This window comes from Poeciliopsis prolifica, unplaced genomic scaffold (assembly GCF_027474105.1).
Source record: "Poeciliopsis prolifica strain line A6 unplaced genomic scaffold, Auburn_PproV2 SCAFFOLD027, whole genome shotgun sequence".
Lineage (NCBI taxonomy): Eukaryota > Metazoa > Chordata > Actinopteri > Cyprinodontiformes > Poeciliidae > Poeciliopsis > Poeciliopsis prolifica.
This window is the reverse complement of record NW_026562402.1, coordinates 5,559,994-5,580,483: the sequence shown is the minus strand read 5'-3', so window position 1 is coordinate 5,580,483 and position 20,490 is coordinate 5,559,994. Positions and strand designations below refer to the sequence as shown.

Here is a 20,490-nt window from a genome sequence, read left to right as displayed (position 1 = left end):
TAATAATTATTAAGGCTAAATTTCATCTACATAAATGCAAATTTTTGAAGAAAAAAACCAAACTTTTCTGTTTTTTTAATTGAACTTAAACATTATTTATTAACAATTCAATCCTCAACCAACCAAAGAGCGGAATCAACAATATGGGCTTGCAATCAACTTGGACTTTTGGATTACCTCTTATGTTAATATTCTGTAATGTCATTCTCTTATTGTAAAATTTCATCTGATACTCCCCCTGGTTAAGTATTATTATTGTCTGACTGTGTTATGTTCACAATACAATTGTATTGTTGTTTTTTTTGGAATAAATAAAGTAAAAAAAAAAAAAAAAAAACCTTGTCATCTGTTGAGCTTACGTCATCATTGTTGGACAACTGGGGAGCTACGTCATTCACGTGCGCCACGAGGCAACATCACGGAATTAGCCTCTCTTTTGATAATATCTCTTAAGATAATAAGTTTGTTTGCGTTGCTGTCACTGTTGTCTGATCACAGGAAGTCATTCTAATTCTTGACATTTCTACCAGACATCGACACAGAAGAGGAATGTGAAGCAACTAGCAGCTAGAGATATTTCACAGCTTCCCAGGCAGAGCGAGCCGGAGAAACATTTTTCCTCTGTTCTCTTTGTTGGGAAATAAACAATGACAACCCTGACAAGACAAGACCTGAACTTTGGACAAGGTGAGACAGCCAACCTAATGAAACTGTTTTCTTTTTGTTAGCTGTGTGCTCTGAGTAAACACAGCAGCACATTTCATATCTTGTCCTTGTTTTCATAAAGGGCATGAACAAAATTTGAGCTTATTAGATGAAATATATGCTTTAAAACTGTAGCATATATTTCTATAGTATATATGCTATTTATTATTATTATAAAATAGAACATCAGATTTGTGTGATGGTTCTGGAGTTTATCACTAAGCTGTTTCATTCTTATGCTGAACAATAAGAACAAGTTAAGGATTCACAGAGAATCAGGTATTTTAGCTGATTTTAACATCAAATCAAACCCATTCATGGGGTTCAGTCATTTTTCTAAAACCTAAATATTGGAGGCTAAATATTGCCAGTATTTTACATCAACCATGTGAATGAGAAACAGTGTTTATTTCATTTTTGTTGTTCTTTCTTGTGCAATGCCAAGTAAAAGTAGGTAAAACTCTTGACATTTTTTTCCACCTTTTGTCACATTATAACCACAAACTTCAGCTGTTTTGATTGGATTTCTTTAGAAAAAATGTGGCTTATACAAGTATTTACACTCCTAGATTCCATGCTTTGCTAACGATGTCCCAAAATGCAGTTTTAGTTTCCTGCTAATGTTTATTACTACTTGATTTGACTAATGTAACATCATTAAATAACTTTGTGTCGCAGTTTGGTTCATGTCTGCCATCCTGCTCCCTTAAACAGTGCATAAGTGGCCTGATTCAGGGTTACTCCTCTCTTCCAGTGGTTGCTGATATTTTGTGCGAGTTCCTAGAGGTTGCGATTCATCTCATCCTGTATGTGCGTGAAGTCTATCCCTCTGGAATCTTTCAGAAGAGGAAGAAATACAACGTACCTGTGCAGGTAGGGACTTCTGAAGAAATGCATGACACGTCTTAAGACGGATCTGCTTGACTGTCTTCTGTTTTTGGCACAATTATCCTCAGATGTCCTGTCACCCTGAGCTGAATCAGTACATCCAAGACACTTTACATTGTGTGAAGCCACTCATCGAGAAGGTAAGACGAGTTCGGCTTGTTTTTTTCTCTGTGACGGTGCTGATGGTTCATCATGTTTACGTCGTAGAACGACGCAGAGAAGGTGGTCGTGGTCATCATGGACAAAGAGCATCATCCGGTCGAGAGATTTGTGTTTGAGATCTCCCAACCTCCTCTGCTCTCAATCAGGTTTCCAGCCTCTTTTTGGACCAGCAATACCAAACAGCAGCTGCCTTTTGTCAAGTCACTTTAAATGTGTTTGTGATCACTAACTGGAGTAATTGATTGGCACAGCTCAGACACTTTGTTGTCACACGTGGAGCAGCTGCTGAGAGCGTTCATCCTGAAGATCAGTGTGTGTGACGCTGTTTTAAACAACAACCCCCCAGGTGAGAGGAGTTATCATTATAAGCTCCTAAACACAAATAGAAAAATAATCATAATGTGTTAAAGTTGATTTAATAAGTCAACAGTGAGCCTGTCGCAACAAACAATTAATTATCCACATGATAAATTAAACTTATCTTGCTAATTTCCATTGTGGTGGTGAATATTTTTTGAAGGGCGATTTTGTTGATAATCCATAATCCATTTTATTTATGGTTTTGGTTGTTCGGTTTTTATTTTCTTGCTTGTCTTATTTCTTCTTTTCAGTTGTTTTATTTTGATTTTTAAAATGTCTTCCAGTTCCAGTGTGCCATGTTCTAGAGAGCTGAACTTGCATTATAAGCCATTATCAACATGTTAGCTGAAAATGGTTTCAAAGTGACAATATTATTATTTATCGCAGTCGTTTCTGGGAATTTGCAATTATGACAGGCCTAGTCGGCAGCAGTAAAAAGATGTTGAAATGATGAAAACAGAGAAATGTGTTGTTTCTGTCTCAGGTTGTTCTTTCACAGTGCTTGTGCACACCAGAGATGCTGCTACACGCAACATGGAGAAGGTTCAAGTCATTAAGGTGAGTGTTTTTATCAAGACTGTAAAATTATTGATAACCCTACTTCTTTTCACATTTTGTTTACAAAACAACAATCTTCCACATACTGTAAAGGAAGTTTTTTGTTTGAGATAAAAACATGTCATTTGCATTTATGTTCAGCCTCCTTTACTCTGATGGCCTCCAAATTAAATGTATTTTCTAATTGTAGTCTGTTTTTCAGAAGTAACGAGAAAGTGACGTGTTTAGGCAAAGTGCTGTTAGAGCAGTAAGTCAGCTTTCTAAAACTTGACTATAAAGCAAAGCAGACTGGCTGGAAACTCTGGGGGAACAAATATCAGTCACTGGCAAAATTGAAACCAAAGAAAAATAACCAAAGAAATCCTGAAACAAAAACTAAAGAAGTACATGAAAAGCATGCTGGTTATAAGTTGTGAAGTATTTATGCTTCTTCTATAGGGTTTGTTTACTTTATATTGTGATGTGTGTCACTTTCTTATAAAGTGAATCCAGGAAACAGTCACAGCACTTCACTTTTTCCACATTTCAACCTTATTCCAGATTGAATTAAATTAATGTCTTTCCTCAAAATTTTACACAAATACTCAATTATAACAATGTGGGGAAAAAATGTAGATATGTTTTTAAATTTATTGAAAATAGGAGAGAGTGATTAATTTAAAACAACTTGTAATATTCTCTGACAACCTGCGACAGGTTGCCAGTCTGTCGCAGTTTTATTGAACTATTGTCAACAGATTTTTTCCATTAATAGTCTGAAATAATCCCTCTTCTCTCAATAATAACCTGTTCAGGACTCACTGTCTCAATAGGGTTAAATTTCATGAATAACTAATTACAACTTATTTACTAGACTTACTTATTCTGTCTCTGTTGTTTTAAAGTTTCAGTGATTTCTTAGTCTTTAGGTTCACTTTGATTTATTTTTTGAATCATTTTATTTAAAGAAATGCATTTTTAACATTAAACCTAATTCAGTTTAAACTGATTATCTAGTTCAACTTTCCATTTAACTTTTTTTCAATTGTAACAAAATAGACATTTGTTCAACCCTAATTGTTCCTGACCTTTGACCTTAGCTTGAAAACAAATTTGGACATTTGAGCTTGAGGATCAGTGCCTCCAAGTCCAATTTTGTCACATGTGACAAAATGTGAAAAGGTTAACTTTGCTATAAAATGTAAACACAAAACAACCATTTTCACGGGTTCAGTCACTTGTGCACATTTACATCTTCAGGATTTTCCATGGATCGTCGCAGACGAGCAGGAAGTTCACATGAAGGAGCCGAGACTCATTCCACTGAAGTCCATGACGTCCGACATAGTGAAGGTAAGCTGGAAGACAAAACAACTGTGATGTTAAAACGTGTCAAACATTTCCTGTGAAGCTGTTTGCCAAAGTGTCTTTCATGTCATGTGTTTAAGCTTCTCTGTTTACTGCTCTTCATATTTGTTTGTTTGGCTGTCACAGATGCAGCTGTACGTGGAGGAAAGAGCCCAGAAAACGTAGCGAGAGACGACACATCACGCTGTGAAAAGCTCGTGGTGACAGCTGCACATCATAAGCAGAATATTTATCACAGCCTGCTGGTGCAAGATGAGTTCATCTGAAAACGTAGAAATGTGAGATAGACCTCATGGAAACATCTGAGGTGCTTTCCTTTTGATGCGTCTGGCATTGTGAGTCAGATTGAAACACTGGGAGGAATCATAGATGAAATATGCTGCTTGGATTTTCTGTGTGAAGTTGTAACTCCAGAGAGAATCATTGATACTATTCAAGATGTGTTCATTGTTTATTTTATGAAAGTGCTGTTTGGTCCTGTTTGACTGTTTAATGAACAGTTTTTAACTACCTGTGGTCCATAAAAAAATTACACCATGAATTTATTATAACTGACCTGTCAAAACCAGAACTTACATTAGCTGGCTTCAAGAAGTGCCTATGTATTATGTGTTGCCAAATTATGATGCGTTAAAATGCCATTGTTCTGAAATGATTTACAATAAAAAAAGCTTTGCGTTTTTTTTATGGCAATGTTCTTGGACAGATTGGTCACCAAGCTGTTGGATGAGATCAAACCACATGAACAACAGGAAACTTAGTGGAACTCATCTTTAATTTTCCAAAACAATTCAGAGAATGAACATTCCTGCATATCGTAAGTCTGTCCCTCAGTCAGTTTTACTAGACTGAAGTGACTTCTTTATTATTTTAGGAGCATGCATCTTGTTAATCTTTGATGATCTCAGGAAACATTTATTAGTATCTTTAAAATGATAGCAGCACAAATGAAAAGTTCTGCTGCACAATTGTTTGACACCAATTTGAAGGTGAGGCAAATATTTTGCCTAATGTGTTTATTGTAATTCACTAAAATGTCTCCATACCCTCACAGTTTCTCTTATCTGTTCCATGGTTTACACACTTTAAATCCTGCACATCATTTTCTACACCTGCTTAATCCTGTTTAGGGTTGAAGGGAGACAAGAGTCTCAGATTAACAATCCCAGATTAACAAATTCCACCACAGGTCCAGAAATGGATCACCATGGGAAAAAAAAGAATAGTACCAATGTCTGCAGGTTAAATGACACATTTATAGTTTCCCGTTTTCATTTGCTTCCCCAACACATCTCGTAAAGTACTTTTGAACATAAATATTGAAGTACCACTATAATCTCTAGGCCAAACCCTCACACTATGAACATTTGGGAGAGGTGCAGCTAAAAATAAACAACTGATCTTGGTAAAAATAGACACAGCTCTGTCTCAAGGCTTGGATGGAAACTTAGATTAAATGATGCAGTTTCATATTTTACCCTCAGCTTAAGTTCACCCCAGAGTATTTTATCCCTTCAGCTTTAGCCCCCTGCCACACACCCCCTCAATATCATTATTTGTTTATTCTCAATATGGACACAATTGATCATTTATAACTAAAAGAATTGCACATTATTCTGTGGGGACACTTTGCACTCGTTGGGCTATTATCTGCCGATTATAAAAACTAGGCCTTCAGCTCATTACATTTGATTTGATTTTCATCAACTTGAAAAATCTTCAATGAAAACAGTTGGAAATATCCATGGAAAAACATTACTGGATGCTGAGGTTTGGATCAGGTGACAGTACTTGTGTCGAGTTGCTAAATTGTATAAACCGACAAAAGAGCAACAATAAAAACAGGTTTTATTTTCATCCCCAGTGACTTGAAGGACATGAAACTACATCACTGCTGCGTTGCACATCGTACTCTTCAGTTTTATGGCCGTGGTGTTACTGTGCTGACTGGCCAGCATACCGGCTGGTGTTTTTACCTGCTTGTTGAACTTTCTTAACTAAATGAAATAAATGCTCATGCTACACACAAAGGTCTTAAAGGAATATTTTATATCACTAAAAGGCGTCGATGTGCAGCTCATGCAGTGTAAAGAGGCTAAATTAACTGGACCCGGTTCAAGCGTGTCGTTCTCTACTTTCCCATCCACCAACTTTCCGATAAAAGCTTGTTTCACAGAAAATCAGGAAAAGAATGAATCAATTTTTCTGACGCACCAAGACCTCGAGATTCCTGAAGCAGAGGGGAGCTCACAGATGTGCTGTCAGGTGATGTGTGAGTAAGTCAAACGTCCTTCACAATGTTCAGTTCTTTTATTTTAAAGGGAACAAAGACACCAGCCAGGCTGGATGGAAACAAATTTACTCATTTTTCAGAAGACCTTGACACATGACATATGATGCCAAGAGATCCTTCAGTCACAGGAAGAGTCAAATGTTGAGCTTTCTATTATTTTATCTAATTTAGTGTGTTTGTATAAAACAAGAGGCTCAGCTTGTGTTATAAAATTTGTTTTGAAAGTGGAATTCATTTAATTAATATATTGAATACTTTTCAATTTCTTTACCAGTAACTAAGTTTGTGGTTGGGTGAAAATCAGCATTCTTGGTTGATTTTGCTTTTGCGGATGATGTGGTCCGATTGGCCCCATCAGGAAGTGATCTGCAGCTCTCACTGGAGAGGTTCACCGCCGACTGTGAAGCGGCCAGGACGAGGATCAGTGCCTCCAAGTCCAAGGTCATGGTCTTGAGCTGGAAAAGGGTCGAGAGGAGTGTTCTGCCCCAAGTGGAGGAGTTTAAGTATCTCGGGATCTTCTTCACAAATGGGGGAAGAAGGGAGCGAGAGATCGACAGGGGGATTGGTGCAACATCTGCCATGAAGCGGGCGCTGCCATACAGCGCCCGCTTCGTAGTGAAGAGAGAGCTGAGCCAAAAAGCAAAGCTCTCAATTTACCAGTTGATTTACGTTCCTACCCTCATCTATGGTCATGAGCTTTGGGTCATGACCGAAAGATCGAGATCATGGATACAAGCGGCTGAAATGGGTTTTCTCCATGAGGTGTCTGGGCTCTCCCTCAGAAATAGGGTGAGAAGCTCAGTCATCCGGGACGGACTCAGAGTAAAGCCGGTGCTCCTCCACATCGAGAGGAGCCATTTGAGGTGGCTTGGCTCCTGTACGCCTCCCTGGTGAGGTGTTGTGGGCACATCCCACCAGGAGGAGGCCCCAGGAAAGTTACAGGACACACTGGAGAGACTATGTCTCCTGGCTGGTCTGGGAACGCCGTGGGATTCCCACTGAGGAGCTGGAACAAGTGGCTGGGGAGGGACGTCTGGGCCTCCCTTCTGAAGCTGCGACCCCCGCGACCTGACCCTGGATTACCAGAAGACAATGGATGGATGGATGATGGATGGATGGATGGATGGATGGATGGATGGATGGATGGATGATGGATGATGGATGGATGATGATGGATGGATGGATGGATGGATGGATGGATGGATGGATGGATGGATGGATGGATGGATGGATGGATGGATGGATGGATGGATGGATGGATGGATGGATGGATGGATGGATGGAATATTTATATGTGAAATTTGTCATATTCAGCATTGAATTATTAAATCAGGACCACAAAAGATTTTCTCAGGTCATAGTTGATTCTTAATTTCAACTATAAAAAAATGTCCCTGAGGAATTCATGTGATATTCAAGACAGAGGAAAATATGGATGGTGAGTCTGAAAATATGACATCCAGCAAATCTGCTGCATTTAAAGAATAATAAGAATAATAAGGGGGGTTTAGTGATGGATATTTTATGTGTTTCACCTAGAAATGCAACAAAAGCATTTAAACAGAATAATTATTTAAATGAGCATTTGGGAGGGCTGCACAGTGGCACAGTTGGTAGCACTGTTGCCTTGTAGCAAGAAGGTCCTGGGTTTGATTCCTGGCCCGGGGTCTTTATGTTCTTTCTCCCTGTGTACGCGCAGGTTCTCTCCGGGTACTCCGGCTACCTTCCTCAGTCCAAACACATGACTGTCAGGTTAATTGATCTCTCCTAGGCGTGTGTGTGTGTGTGTGTGTGTGTGTGTGTGTGTGTGTGTGTGTGTGTGTGTGTGTGTGTGTGTGTGTGTGTGTGTGTGTGTGTGTGTGTGTGTGTGTGTGTGTGCATGGTTGTTTGTCTTGTCTGTCTCTGTGTTGCCCTGTGACAGGCTGGTGACCTGTCCAGGGTGACCCCTCCTCTCACCCGGAACGTAGCTGGAGATCACTGTTAATGAAGGCCACCAAAACGGATTCCCTCTAGTCCAATGTTCCACGACCAGGACGAAAATAACACTGCTCTTCCTGATTCCAAGGTCTGACTGTCCAATGAACCCTCCATTCCAGAACCCATGAAAAGACCTTACCAGGGTGGCTTCAGAGTGTGATCCCCCAGTAGTTGGAACACGTTCTGTGGTCCCCCTTTTTGAATAGGGGGACCAGCACCCTGGTCTGTCAATCCAGGGGAACTGTCCCTCTTGCTCAGACAATATTGCAAAGTTGTATAACCAACACACCCCCACAACATCAAGAACTTTAAGGAACTCCAGGAAAATCTCATCCACCCACAGGGCCTTTCTCTGAGGTACTTTTTACCCACCTTAGTGACATCTGCACCACAAATTGGAAAGCTCTACTCAAGGTCCTCAGGCTCAGCTTGGTGGAATTGAGAAGTTCATCACCAAATTATATCCAATGACACACAATGTCCCGTCTGGTCAACATACCGGATGATGAACCAGAATCCCCTTGAAGTCAATAATATCCATTTAGGTCTCACTTAATGTTGAATTTCCCCAGTACAATTTTACAAATTATTCCTTAGAAAGGAATTTCTGTTTGTTCAAAATAATAATTTGCCATGCCATAAATCTGTGACGTAATTGCTGCTTGAAGAAATCCTACGATCGTATATTTACCTGCAAATAAAATCCCTTCCACACACATACTCCTCCAACTCTTACAGTCAGCAGTCGACGTTTCACTCTGCATTGATGTGTCCGTTCCGAAAGTTTTAGCTTGAGTTGTCGTTGAATTCTTTACTTGGCCACATTTCCTTTTTAAAATTTCTGTTTCTGGTAATGTTTTGGATGAAGTTTGAAGCTGCTTTGGTTTATAAGTCACAGCTTCTGTCTGTGTTGATATTTCTTTTGTATGTCGTTTAGATTCTGATGTCGAATGTTTCGTTTGTGTCGATATTTCCTTTGTATGTTGTTTAGATTCTGATGTTGAATGTTCTGTTTGTGTAGATTTTTGGAAAAATAATTTTGGCTGCGTATAGTCATTGCTCAAATTTTCAGTTTGAGTCGATTTTGTAAAGGTTTTAGGTCGCTGTTGTGTTTGAACTCCAAAGTTTGTTGTTATATTTTCTCCAGCAGCATCAAACTCGTCCTTGATGCTTTTTGCACATTTTTGTAGCAGCACTTGCTCCTCTTGCTTTAACTCCAGCTGCACTTTCAAGTCCCTATTTGAGTCTCTCAGAGACTCTGTCAGCTCATACATCTCTCCAATCATTCGCTCATTTTGGACTATCTGAGCCATAAATTTTCTGTTTTCCTCCTCCAAGTTCAAAATTTTTTCGGCAGAACTGTCTTGTGTGTTTCTTGAAATTGTAGCGTCTTCCGTCAGTGCTGATATCTTTGACTTCAGTCTAGTGATCTCTGCTTTCAATCCATTATTCTCTTGTGTCAAAAAGGATTGATTTTTTACTCTTTCTTCCTCTGTATCCATCATCTGATTATTCAACATTTTCAATGTTGATATTTTGTGTTTCTGTTCAGCTATTGTGTGTGAAAGTTGTTCTGTTTCACTTTGGTGTTCGTCTTCTCTGATTTCTGCCTGAAGTTCCAGATTGTACACAGCTTCTCTCAGTCGTTGGATTTCCTGAGTAAATTTTAAACACCTGTGTTGAAGAAGCTCTTCAAAATTCTCACAAAAGTGATTTTTCATTCTCACCGTAAAACTATCGATTTTTCCTACGATTTAAGCGTGTCTTCTTAAAGCGGTCGCTCTGTTTCAAATGAGAGGAGCAAACTATTCAGCATTCTACGTCACCAACATTTATTGCGTCATAATGACAACCGGCTCTGACGATCTGTGCTACCTGTCAGATTTTCTAAACTCTGCGTCACGATCGCTGTCTGAGCGTGTATCGCTCTGAGCATGCGCAGTGCTAATGTAGGCTCGACAGTCCGAAGAACCGAAGAACCAACGCGGTAGAGAGGAAGAGAGTTAAGACAGCCACTGAACGCGGTGACGTGTCACGCAGCTGCAAACGTCTCAGCATTCAGTTAGTTTGAATGGGTTCTGTCACGTCACGCAAATAAACTTCTTTTCTTACTTTCTCCCACATCGCCCGATAATTATTGATCAATAATGGACTGATTCCTTCACTATGCATTTTATCAATGCACTTTTAGACGCGACAGGGGAAATGATCAGTGTTATAAATTTAGAAGGAAAAGAGACTAACATAGGCCTACTATTTGTTAGAGTCTATGAAATACACTTTACATAGGCCTGTCTACAGTGTGTTATAACAACGTTATAAATATAAAAACAAAGCAGGAGTAACAATAACCATACAGTTTCTGATGTCCTCTGTATTTGGTAGCATCAGATTGCTGTACCTCATCTCCAGCAATCAGTTTACATTCACATCTACATTCTACAAAGAAATGTATATAGCCTATTAAAAAAACCCAGATGGAAAATTAGCTCAATGCAGTTACATTATTTAAAAAAGTTTTAAATGACTTAGAGCAATGTGTAGCTGTGGATGTTCTGACCTAATTCTTAATTTCTGTGGAATAATTAATCTATTTTTCCAAATGTGAAGTGAGTATCTGGATCTCTAACAGTTTATTGTGCTTATAGTCTGACAACTTTTACAAAACTGGAATTCATTGCTTGAAATGGTCATTTAAATTTTGCCAAAATAAGAGTGTATTTTACCAAACAAATTATAAAATATGTCAAATGCAGAGCTTCAATCAAATGCTTTTATTTTCATTTATGCTGTTGCAAACCCTGGTGAAAAAAATAGTATTCAAGTACAAAAATATATTTTAAAATAATTGCAAAAAAACAAATCATTGACTTCACAGATTTTTTTGTCAGCAGGTTCCACATAATTGTATTATATTAATTGAAAGTTAATTCTGATCCAATGTTAAAATCAATTGGATCAGAATTTATTTTACTGAACCCTGACTCTTTGTAGAATTTTATTTCTAATTATATTTTCTCTACACTTGGTGGCCTTTCATTTTTACTTACATCTAATTATTATAGAAAAACTTCTCCTAAAAATTAGCCAATTATCACAAGCAGATGCTTCTTGCTTGGTCTCTAAATCATAAACTCACATATTTCTCATCTGGAATAACCGGAATATTCTTGACAAAAATCAATCTCTGTTTCTCCCTAACCGGTTTCATAATAATAATATTATTTTTGTAAAAAAAAATCACTTAACTCTGATGGGTACCTAAAATCTTACTCTGAGTTTTTATCCTCCTTCTGTATCCCAGTTTCCTCCCAGGGAATTTGCCATCGTTATGGACGCCGTTCCTAAAGAAGTTCTCATGCTCATTAAGAGCCATCTTCATTCTGGGGAGGACAGGGCTGAACGTATACATTGTTCTGTTTTTGAATCGGCTGTGGGTAAAATTAGTTTCTGCTCTAAACCCTCCACTAGAAACAAGAATATAAGATCCTTCATTCAGAAGGACGTTGCTACCACACTGTACTAGAGACAGTTTGTTTCTGATATCAAATGAAAAATGGTTTGGACTCTATTTTCCAAATACTTCATTGCGAACAAACCTCGTGATGTGTGCTTCAAACGTCTCCACCGGTGCTACCCTGCAAAACAAAACCTGCACAAGGTTACAGACCGCAGCTGCTCTTTCTGTCATTTGGACAACAAGACAACGGTCCACTTATTCTGGAGGTGACCCTTCACCGTCTCTTTCTGGAAAGACTTTGTTTATTATGTTCAGTCTCATATCCTCAATAGTTTTTCAGTTTTATGCAAATGCATGTTTTGGTTTCTGCAATGTCTGTCCTGCTGATGAGAATCAATTTTATCTGATATGTTGATAATTCTAATTAAATTTCATATCCTTAAATGTACATTTTCTGGCAAAAAGTTCTTATCTGAATTACAACACTATCTATACAGACCTCCACCAATCCCAAAGCTGTACAGACTCTTGAAGCCCTAAAATCCTTTAACTGTATCCCTGAAACTGTCTGATCTCTATCTGTGCTCCTGGTATTCCACTTTCTGTTGTTTTTATTGTAACCCCGGGCATTTTTTCACCTTATTCCTGGGAGGCTCACTGAGGAAGTGATTATTGGTCTCACTTCCGGCGACCACAGGAAGTACTAGTATTTCACTGCAATTTGTAGGTTATTTTTTGCTAGTCTATATTCATGGTAGAAGTTACATCTCTCTTTTCGGTTATAATACAATATTTAATAAAACCTTGTCTGAACAATTAATGAGAAGTAAATATCTTTCCCATGAACTGGTGCAATAACCTCTATTATCTTGTTCTGACTCAAACAGCTCCAGCAGCCCTCAGATGACCTTTGGTACGAGACACAGAACCGGGTTTGGGTTGAGCAAAGCTCAACGCCGAGGCAACAGGAAATAAAGAGCAGCAACTCCAACACTTTTAAAAAAAAAATCCGATCTGAGGCCCAGAATACATGAGTCAAGAGTGTGCAATGATTTATTCAGTGTATCCTCCATGTATTACTGTGAGACTTTAAAAAAATGTTTTCCTTTCTCGCCTCCTTTTTGCCGACTTCTTACCTCCTACCAGGATGGCTGATACTGGACACAAACCCTCTGATTGGTTTACTTCAAGGTAAGCTCCTCGTTCATTGATTTTGTTTTTATGTTTTGGAATGAAAGAGTATTTGACAGGCTGTCAGTAGTCTGTATAAATGAAGGTTGGAGCAGCAGATTACCTGTAGTTTGGCCATTAACAGGAACTCAAGAAACAAGGGTGCAAAATTCTTTGAATTAAGTGTGAAATGTCATAAATATGTGTACTTTGGAGACAGTATTATAGACTGACTGTTGCTGTCAGTGACAGACAAAAATATGTCCACTCTGTTATTATATGGCAAGGCAGTTTGTCATAAAGTGATTAGCTGATTATCAAAGTAAAAACAACCAAGAAAAGAAATCAATATACAAACATTTGGCTTTCAAAATATCCAGAATGTTGATTTATCTGGGAAGAATTGAATTCTTGATATGTCCAACAAATATCAGACGGGCCCATTAGTGTTAAACTGGAAAATTGAACTTTTTGAGACTTATTGAAATAAGCCCTTTTCTTTTCAAACGCACACATTATTGAGATGATCTTACATTTTTGTTTAGTAATTTTACGTGTTTAATTTTAGATGTGTTTAATTTTAGATATCTTTGATGTCTTTTCTACGTTCTACTTTAAGATTGATGTTCAAAAATGTCATTTGTGACATTAGCAGAAGTCGATTTTGTCATCCTATGAGCTTCCACTGGAGAATTCTGTTAAATTTATTGACATCTTAATAGGATTTATCAAAAGATTTTTCTGTACTTTTAAGAGCCCAGTGATCCACAAATGTTTTATTTTTCCGTCAGCAACAGAGCAGGATGAAGATGGGTTGTTAGATAGTGTCAATAAGCAACAGGCTACAGGCGCAGTGCTGTATTTGTCCTTTCCAGGTTCCTTCTGATTTTGTTTTTAATCACACCAAAAATGTTCAGATCCTTAAAGTTGGATAGACCTGAGTGAATACAATTAACTTTAATATGGAGGTTTAATTAGTTAATAGGAAATATATATGGACCTATGTGAAAAAGTAGTTGCTCCCTAAAACCTAATAACGGGTTATGGAGCAATAATTGTCATCAAGAATTGAAAACTGAGAATAAGTCTTTCACATACATGTGGAGGAAATTGAATCTATTTCTCTTTAGACGGTTGTTTTGATCTGAGTGGTGACTGAGGTAGTGTGACAGCATCTCAACAAGATGCTAGTACCGTACAAACTTTAACTAGACCACTCTAAAACCTCTAAAACCTTTTTTAAGCCATTCAGAGACATACTCGCTGGTAGCATTTGTTCTGAATTGGTACAATATAAATAAATTTAATTAAATGGTTCATGCACTTTGGTCTATTAACCTGCTGCATACCAGAATGGTGGCTTTCCATATGTTATCACGACACAAGCCATCCAGGTTTTGAACTAAAAAAAAATCCCCAAATCATATTTAGCTGTCAGAATGATGTTCTTCATGTAAAATACTTTTAGTTTTCTACTTGATGTAGCAAATTCTAAGGCGTTCAACTTTTGTTTTTTGCTCACACATTATTAAAATGTCTCTATATCTGCTTACCAACATTTGTTGTTTAAAGACATTGTTGGTGACTTGCAGGGCTGGTGGGGGCAAGTGGGATTTCTGTGCTGTGCTCCCTCTTCAGAGTACATCTGTTGATAGAGGAGAGGTAAAGAAATTGTCTGATATGTATGCAAGAGTTTTCCAGTCCCATGTTGATATTTCTACAGATTATCTTTGTCCTTTATATATGCAGCTGGAAAGAAAAAATGAATGAAGGCACATCAAGTGGGAAGTCAAGCAGTAACCCAATGAGAGCTAAACATGGACTTTTTGGAGTGCTCCAGTTTCTCTTTGTGACTGGGATACTGGCCACTGTGGGGTCCCGTGTGGCCTCACTGGTGGTTCTGGAATTCTGCCTGCGAGCCGTCTCTGGACTGCTTACAGCTGGACCGGTAAGGTATCAGCAGTACTGTCAAAGCCTCAAGTGACTCCTGTCAAAGCTGGATTCTTTGGTCCGCAAAGATCCACAGTTTGTCAGCTTTGTTTGACACGATGTTTTGGGAGCCTTTGGCGCGGTCCAAACCGTCATGTCAGGTTTTCCAGCTCTGATTTTTGCTCCGTGTTCTACACGCTTCCCTGCTACCCAAACCAGGGTTTGATGACAACCAGGTTTTAATCCCTTTAAATCAGACATGTTGGAGCAGAAAGTTAGGTTCACAGAGGCTGACTTCTGCAGTTATGCGCTATAGTTTTATGTCTTTCTCATTACTTCTTGTCATGTTTTAAAGAAAAAAGAAACATTACCTCTTTTCTACTTTCTTTTTTTTTGTGGACAGGTGGAATGTATTTTGTCAATTTTTTATGAGATAGACCAACACAAAGTTGTTCATAACTGCTAACATGTAAATTAGTTACAGGTTTTTTTTTTTACAAACAAAAATCTGAAATCTGCGTTGCACATTTTATTTTATATTCAGCCCTCATGGGCCACTCTTTTGCAGAACCACAATGTGGCAGAGGCTTTTAGAGCATCTCTCACCCAGCTGGGCACATTTAAAGCGTGAACATTTACTCTCTAAATATGCCAGGTCGCAGATGAATTGACGTTCATCTGCGAACATCAATTCAAAGAGCTCTATCTATCTGTCCACCTCCCTCATCCATGTTGAACAAAAGCTCATGGAACAGGAAGCATTTTAATAGAGGACTGAATTTCAGTTCAACAAGAATTTCAATTTCATCTAACTTGGTCAACTTTGTCTAAATTTATAGGAAAGTGTAACTGGAACTTCATAAGGTTTTCTTTTAAGTGAAATCTCAATAAAATTGAGATCGCAATAAAATATACTCTTACGTCAAGCACAGATTGCATTTCAGAAAATATGTAGAGCAAACTAGAGCTCAAAGACAGTGACCACATTTTTTTTATGTCTTTAATAACATTTGTGTATTTATAAGACAGAATTAAACATTTTGTGAAGTACAAGTAAAACTGCAGCAATGTCTGAGTCGCCTAATTGTTTAACTTGATATCTTTTAACTTAATAGCTACACCAATATAGGCTTGGGCATTTATCATATTGTTTGTCATTTATCATGATAAATGTCTGTCATGATAAGAAGTTTGCTTTATTTTTGTCACTATAAATTCCAGTTAATGATGTTTAAACACCATATTGTCAATGAGAGCATCAAAACATATGAGTAACACTTCACTATATGTCTCATGTCCTAAGGAAGAGCATTACATGTGGGTATGAATTGTGTTTGTGGGGCTCTGATCAATCTGCCTTGCAGACACAGTCATACAATGACCTATAAAATAGGTAATGAATAGCTACTATTGTGACTTTTATCATTCGTGATCAGAATTGTACCACAAAATTTTGTGATAAAGTTCTCATAGCCCAACAAATACAAATATACCAGTGATGCCTTTAACTTAGTTTATTTCAGTGTTTCATAATTTCACACCTATATACCACTCCCTATTTTGTGGTATAGTTGATCCATCACATCTTCTCTTCCCCTCCTAGGAAACCAGGAAGTTTCTGCAGCAGCTGTTAGTGCAAAGCCAGTTCTCCTTGGGCTGTGCCATCAGCTGCAGTTTGCACTTTCTCCACGAGGGGGCATCGCAGCGCTGGCTGTGCCTTCTCCTGGCAGCAGCCCTCAGTTGGTATCTGGCAAAAAAGTCAGCAGCCCTTCTGCATCATGTCGTCGCTCTGTATAAGCTGCACAGCTCCCAGCGCTACTGCGGCATTTGCATCAGCCTGCTCACATCAGGCTGCTATCTGCAGCCCATGCTTTGCAGGATTATGATCATTGCCTTTTCTGTGGCCGTGCTGGCAGCGGTATCGATCATCAACCAACAGTTTCTCTCTGCAACCGAGGCCTTGAGGTTCTGGACGCCGCTCACTATCTGCTACACATTGTTGGTGGTGTACATGCAGGGTGAGGATCCTGTCAAACAGTTCAAGCTCTCCATTAGAGGGTATCCGATGAAGCCACTGCTCCGTCCGTGTTTGAGATGACGCAAACTTTTGTGCAGAAATACACTCCCGGGCTTAAGCTTTTATAATTCATTAATTAGTAATGAAAACAATTTGATGTTTTGGCAGCTGAATACACCCAACCACTCCTGTTTATTTCCCCATTTTAAATCTCTTAACCCTGCAGAAGAACAGCATCGTCTGCCGAGCAGCCAAGCTGTCCTCAATGCAGTCGTCGTGCGTCTCGGGGGCTTGATGGTCCTGATGCTGACTGTGGGACGCTGGGCCGATGTGTTCCACATCCTAATATGTTTCCTCGGTGAGGCCAGCTGTCTCATCCCAAACATGGATCTGCTGGATGCAGCATCCTCGCAGGTCAGTGGGTTTCTCCAGAGACCACTAAACTGGGGCAGAATACCAAACGTGCTTATCAAACTGAATCCCAGGGAGAAAAAGAACTTCTCAAACTTTTATCCCAGGAGGGAAACAGTTTAGGAGGCCCGACGACAGATTTAGGTCAGAGAAGTCTCTAACTTGTGTAAAAAAACCAACAAAAAAACCAACCCTACTTCTCTTTTCACAGATATCATCTTGCAGTAATAACTAGGCTTTTAAAACACTACATGATATTAACAGAACACATGAGAAATTAACTATTTAATCCTCTGATTTAGAAAATGAAGTGAAATCTCTTCAGACTATAAAAAGTAGAACAAATGACTTTCAGTAACTAGCTAAGTTAAAATATAAATTGTGCTTTAAATATTGATATTAAAATATCTAGACTATTAAATTTAGACATAAGGGGTCACAAGGCCATTTAAATACTGATAAGCTACAACATTATGATCAGCTGCAAATGCTTTGAGCAATGAAGGTGTGGTAATTAGCAGATTTAGGTGTAGACTTGTGTTTTAAATAAAACACCCTTTGTCATGAAACGGTGGTACTTGTACTCCCATTTATCAGAATCTTACTCTGTCTCCAGAAGTTATTCATGCATTTGTTGTTCTGTCATGTGGTCTCTGCTCACAGGATGAAGAGGATTTTATAAACTACGCAAGAAGAGCTCATCGACAAACATCACAAACACACGTGAAGCAGCATCCGAGATAGCACGGGCTATTCTGAGGAGGTCATTATTTGTAAACATCGGATTTTTGCTATGTTCATGTAGACATGTACTGTTGGATCTTGTCATGCAATTGCTCCCATGTTATTTAATGCAGTTGCTCTGCAGAAGTGACAATAGATCACCACTACCTATGACACATAATTTTTATTATAAAGTCAGAAATTTGACACAATAATACTTGAAAGTGTGGTTAATTGAAAAAAAAAACTCAGTTCTGGGAATATAGTTACCTTGTAACTAAAGAGCCCTGCATATTTTTGTTATTTTTTTCCTTTTGTGCTAAAGTATTAGTCTGAATTGTATTTTGGCTTGTATAAAAACATAAACCAGATTTGTACGTAAAAGGCATTATTGTTTTTATTCTCCCCCTGTTATTTTTCACGAGTGGAAAAGTTTGCACTCAAAAGTATTCAGTAAAACAAAGGAAAAGAAAACGTTTAAAACTACACACGCCAATAACACTTCCTATGAGACTGAGAGCATAAAACCCACCGTGGACTCATCCTTCATTTCACCTTCGCTATCATGGTAACCTGTCCGTTTAGCCATTATATTAACTGAATAAAAAGACGTAAACGGACACTTCAGCTGGCTACAGACGTAGTTTGCCTTTTAAATGATAGTTCTAGACGCCAGCTAATCTAACTTGCTGCCTCTATTACTATCATTTGTTGATGGATTTAACAGTTGTCGGCGTCGCTTGCTAGCTGCGTTATTTACTTCACTATTTTATTGAAACGTAAGGGCAAAATGGCTGACGAAACCATTACCACTGTTACTCTCACAAAATGGCGTAGAACAAAGACCTAGGCCCCTGGAGGCTGTTGATTTTTTTTTTTTTTTTTGGTGTGGACTTTGTACGTATTTTCACAGTAATGAATCCACATTTTCTTTGGCTCGTTTCACCAAACATTGTTTTAACACCCAGCACACATTCAGGTTTCGTTCTCGTCTTTGCGACACGTTTTTAAAGCCTGTCGTCTTTTCGTGATTTATGTTCTGAATGAAATCCACATTTTGTCGTCGGTATGAAGACTTCTTTTATTTAGAGCTGAGGACAGACAGAGACATATTCCAAGAGAGGATTTCTGATATATCACTCCAGTTCCTTCTCAAAAAAAGAAAATTTACAAGGGGAACAATATGAGGCTGGCGGTCCCGTATCCGTAGTAATCCAAGCCTGAGAACCACAGATGACATTTGCGTTTTGGTGTCTGGTCGATCCACCAAAATAGTAAATTGTACTCCCATGGGTTTAATGGATTTATAATGATATAAAGCTCCACATCAGGACGGATTCGGTAGGTTTGAGAAAGACGGTATCCGAACGCAGCCGACTGCAGTGAGGGTGCTGGAGTGACTGAGAGATTCTTGACGCCTCCTCCGGAGAGTTCCAGACTATTCTGGAGGCCTCTGATAGGCACGCGGGGCGCATGCGCACAACGGGTTCATAGGCTTAATATAGTAACAAAAGCAGAAAGATGTGGTGCCATGGAGACAGAGCTTTTTCAAAACACCTCTGCATGAAAATGTTTCATCCAGGCCTGGACTGAGCTCTGGGCACGATGCACTTACGTGACAGTTAGGTGATAATTTAGACAGATGAGGGCATTTTTGATAAAAATGATAAAAATCTATTTAGAAAATGGAATAAACAGTTTATTATTTGTATACATTGAAAATACATCACATTATATTATAGCTTCTGACCTCCATTACTGTAGACCTTTGGACACAGAGATTATTCTGTTACTTATTAGCTGAAAAGAGCTCAGACCTGGTCAGAGTTCCTTATTTAATAGCCCCCTCCAAGCTTTATTTGTCCTGTAGGACATTTTGTGTTGCATAACTGAGGCAAATAAATAAACACAACAACAAAAGAGCCTGATTATAATCAATCTGGTCAAATTTATTGTGTCTTACACATGCATTCTTCACAGTAATATTTTTTAAAGAGAGGCATTTTCCACGTATCAAGTCTAATGTACATACAAAACATTTGGTCATCATCCCAACCTGCAAACTGTCACAATGCGTCTTTTGCCACGCTGATAATAAATTTGCGTAATTTATTTCTTTGTGAAAATCAACTCCTTTGTTTATTGCATGCATCACTTCTTAGGATTGATCGGTTACAAACTGTTTTATCTTCTGTTGTGCACAAATTCTGGTATGAACACTGGTCTCTGAAACAACTCTCCCAATTTGTGGTCATTCCCACAAATCAATTTTGCAGCATGCCTCGCAGCCTGTACAATAAGCCATGTCTGGAAAAGTACGGAGAAAAAATGGAGATGAAATATTTTTGTATTTCCGTATTTTTGACCAAAACCATTGCCATCTGTCTGTCCCTCCTTCTCACCCACCCACCCAAAACTCCAATATTGGACATTTAGATATTACATATTCAGAACTTAATAATTGTGACCATTTGATTTTACATATACTAT

At 38.5% G+C, this 20,490-nt stretch overlaps 3 protein-coding genes across 4 annotated transcripts; 2 read left to right on the top strand and 1 right to left on the bottom strand.

The window, feature by feature from the left end:
• Window positions 1-389: 389 nt before the first annotated feature.
• On the top strand, window positions 390-4,646 carry LOC129371749 (mitotic spindle assembly checkpoint protein MAD2B). The gene is made up of 8 exons (XM_055048527.1): window positions 390-687; window positions 1,460-1,578; window positions 1,662-1,733; window positions 1,801-1,901; window positions 2,007-2,101; window positions 2,600-2,673; window positions 3,913-4,005; window positions 4,147-4,646. Exons 1-8 carry the CDS (start codon window positions 648-650, stop codon window positions 4,183-4,185), a joined length of 633 nt encoding a protein of 210 aa, XP_054904502.1. The 5' UTR covers window positions 390-647; the 3' UTR covers window positions 4,186-4,646.
• A 4,049-nt stretch (window positions 4,647-8,695) lies between these two features.
• LOC129371616 (cytoskeletal protein Sojo-like) lies at window positions 8,696-10,043 on the bottom strand. The gene is made up of 3 exons (XM_055048306.1): window positions 8,982-10,043; window positions 8,790-8,810; window positions 8,696-8,718 (listed from the first exon to the last, which is right to left on the bottom strand). Exons 1-3 carry the CDS (start codon window positions 10,009-10,011, stop codon window positions 8,696-8,698), a joined length of 1,074 nt encoding a protein of 357 aa, XP_054904281.1. The 5' UTR covers window positions 10,012-10,043.
• Window positions 10,044-12,683: 2,640 nt separating this feature from the next.
• Window positions 12,684-18,442, top strand: tmem82 (transmembrane protein 82). Of its 2 annotated transcripts, XM_055048259.1 has the most exons (6): window positions 12,684-12,941; window positions 14,513-14,582; window positions 14,670-14,868; window positions 16,453-16,867; window positions 17,093-17,280; window positions 17,941-18,442. In XM_055048259.1, the coding sequence occupies exons 1-6, from the start codon at window positions 12,848-12,850 to the stop codon at window positions 18,019-18,021; spliced, it is 1,047 nt and encodes a 348-aa protein (XP_054904234.1). In that variant the 5' UTR covers window positions 12,684-12,847; the 3' UTR covers window positions 18,022-18,442. The 2 variants fall into 2 exon arrangements, with proteins under 2 accessions (XP_054904234.1, XP_054904233.1); XM_055048258.1 differs by lacking the exon at window positions 17,941-18,442 and having other exon boundaries at window positions 17,093-17,930.
• The last annotated feature ends 2,048 nt before the right edge of the window (window positions 18,443-20,490 follow it).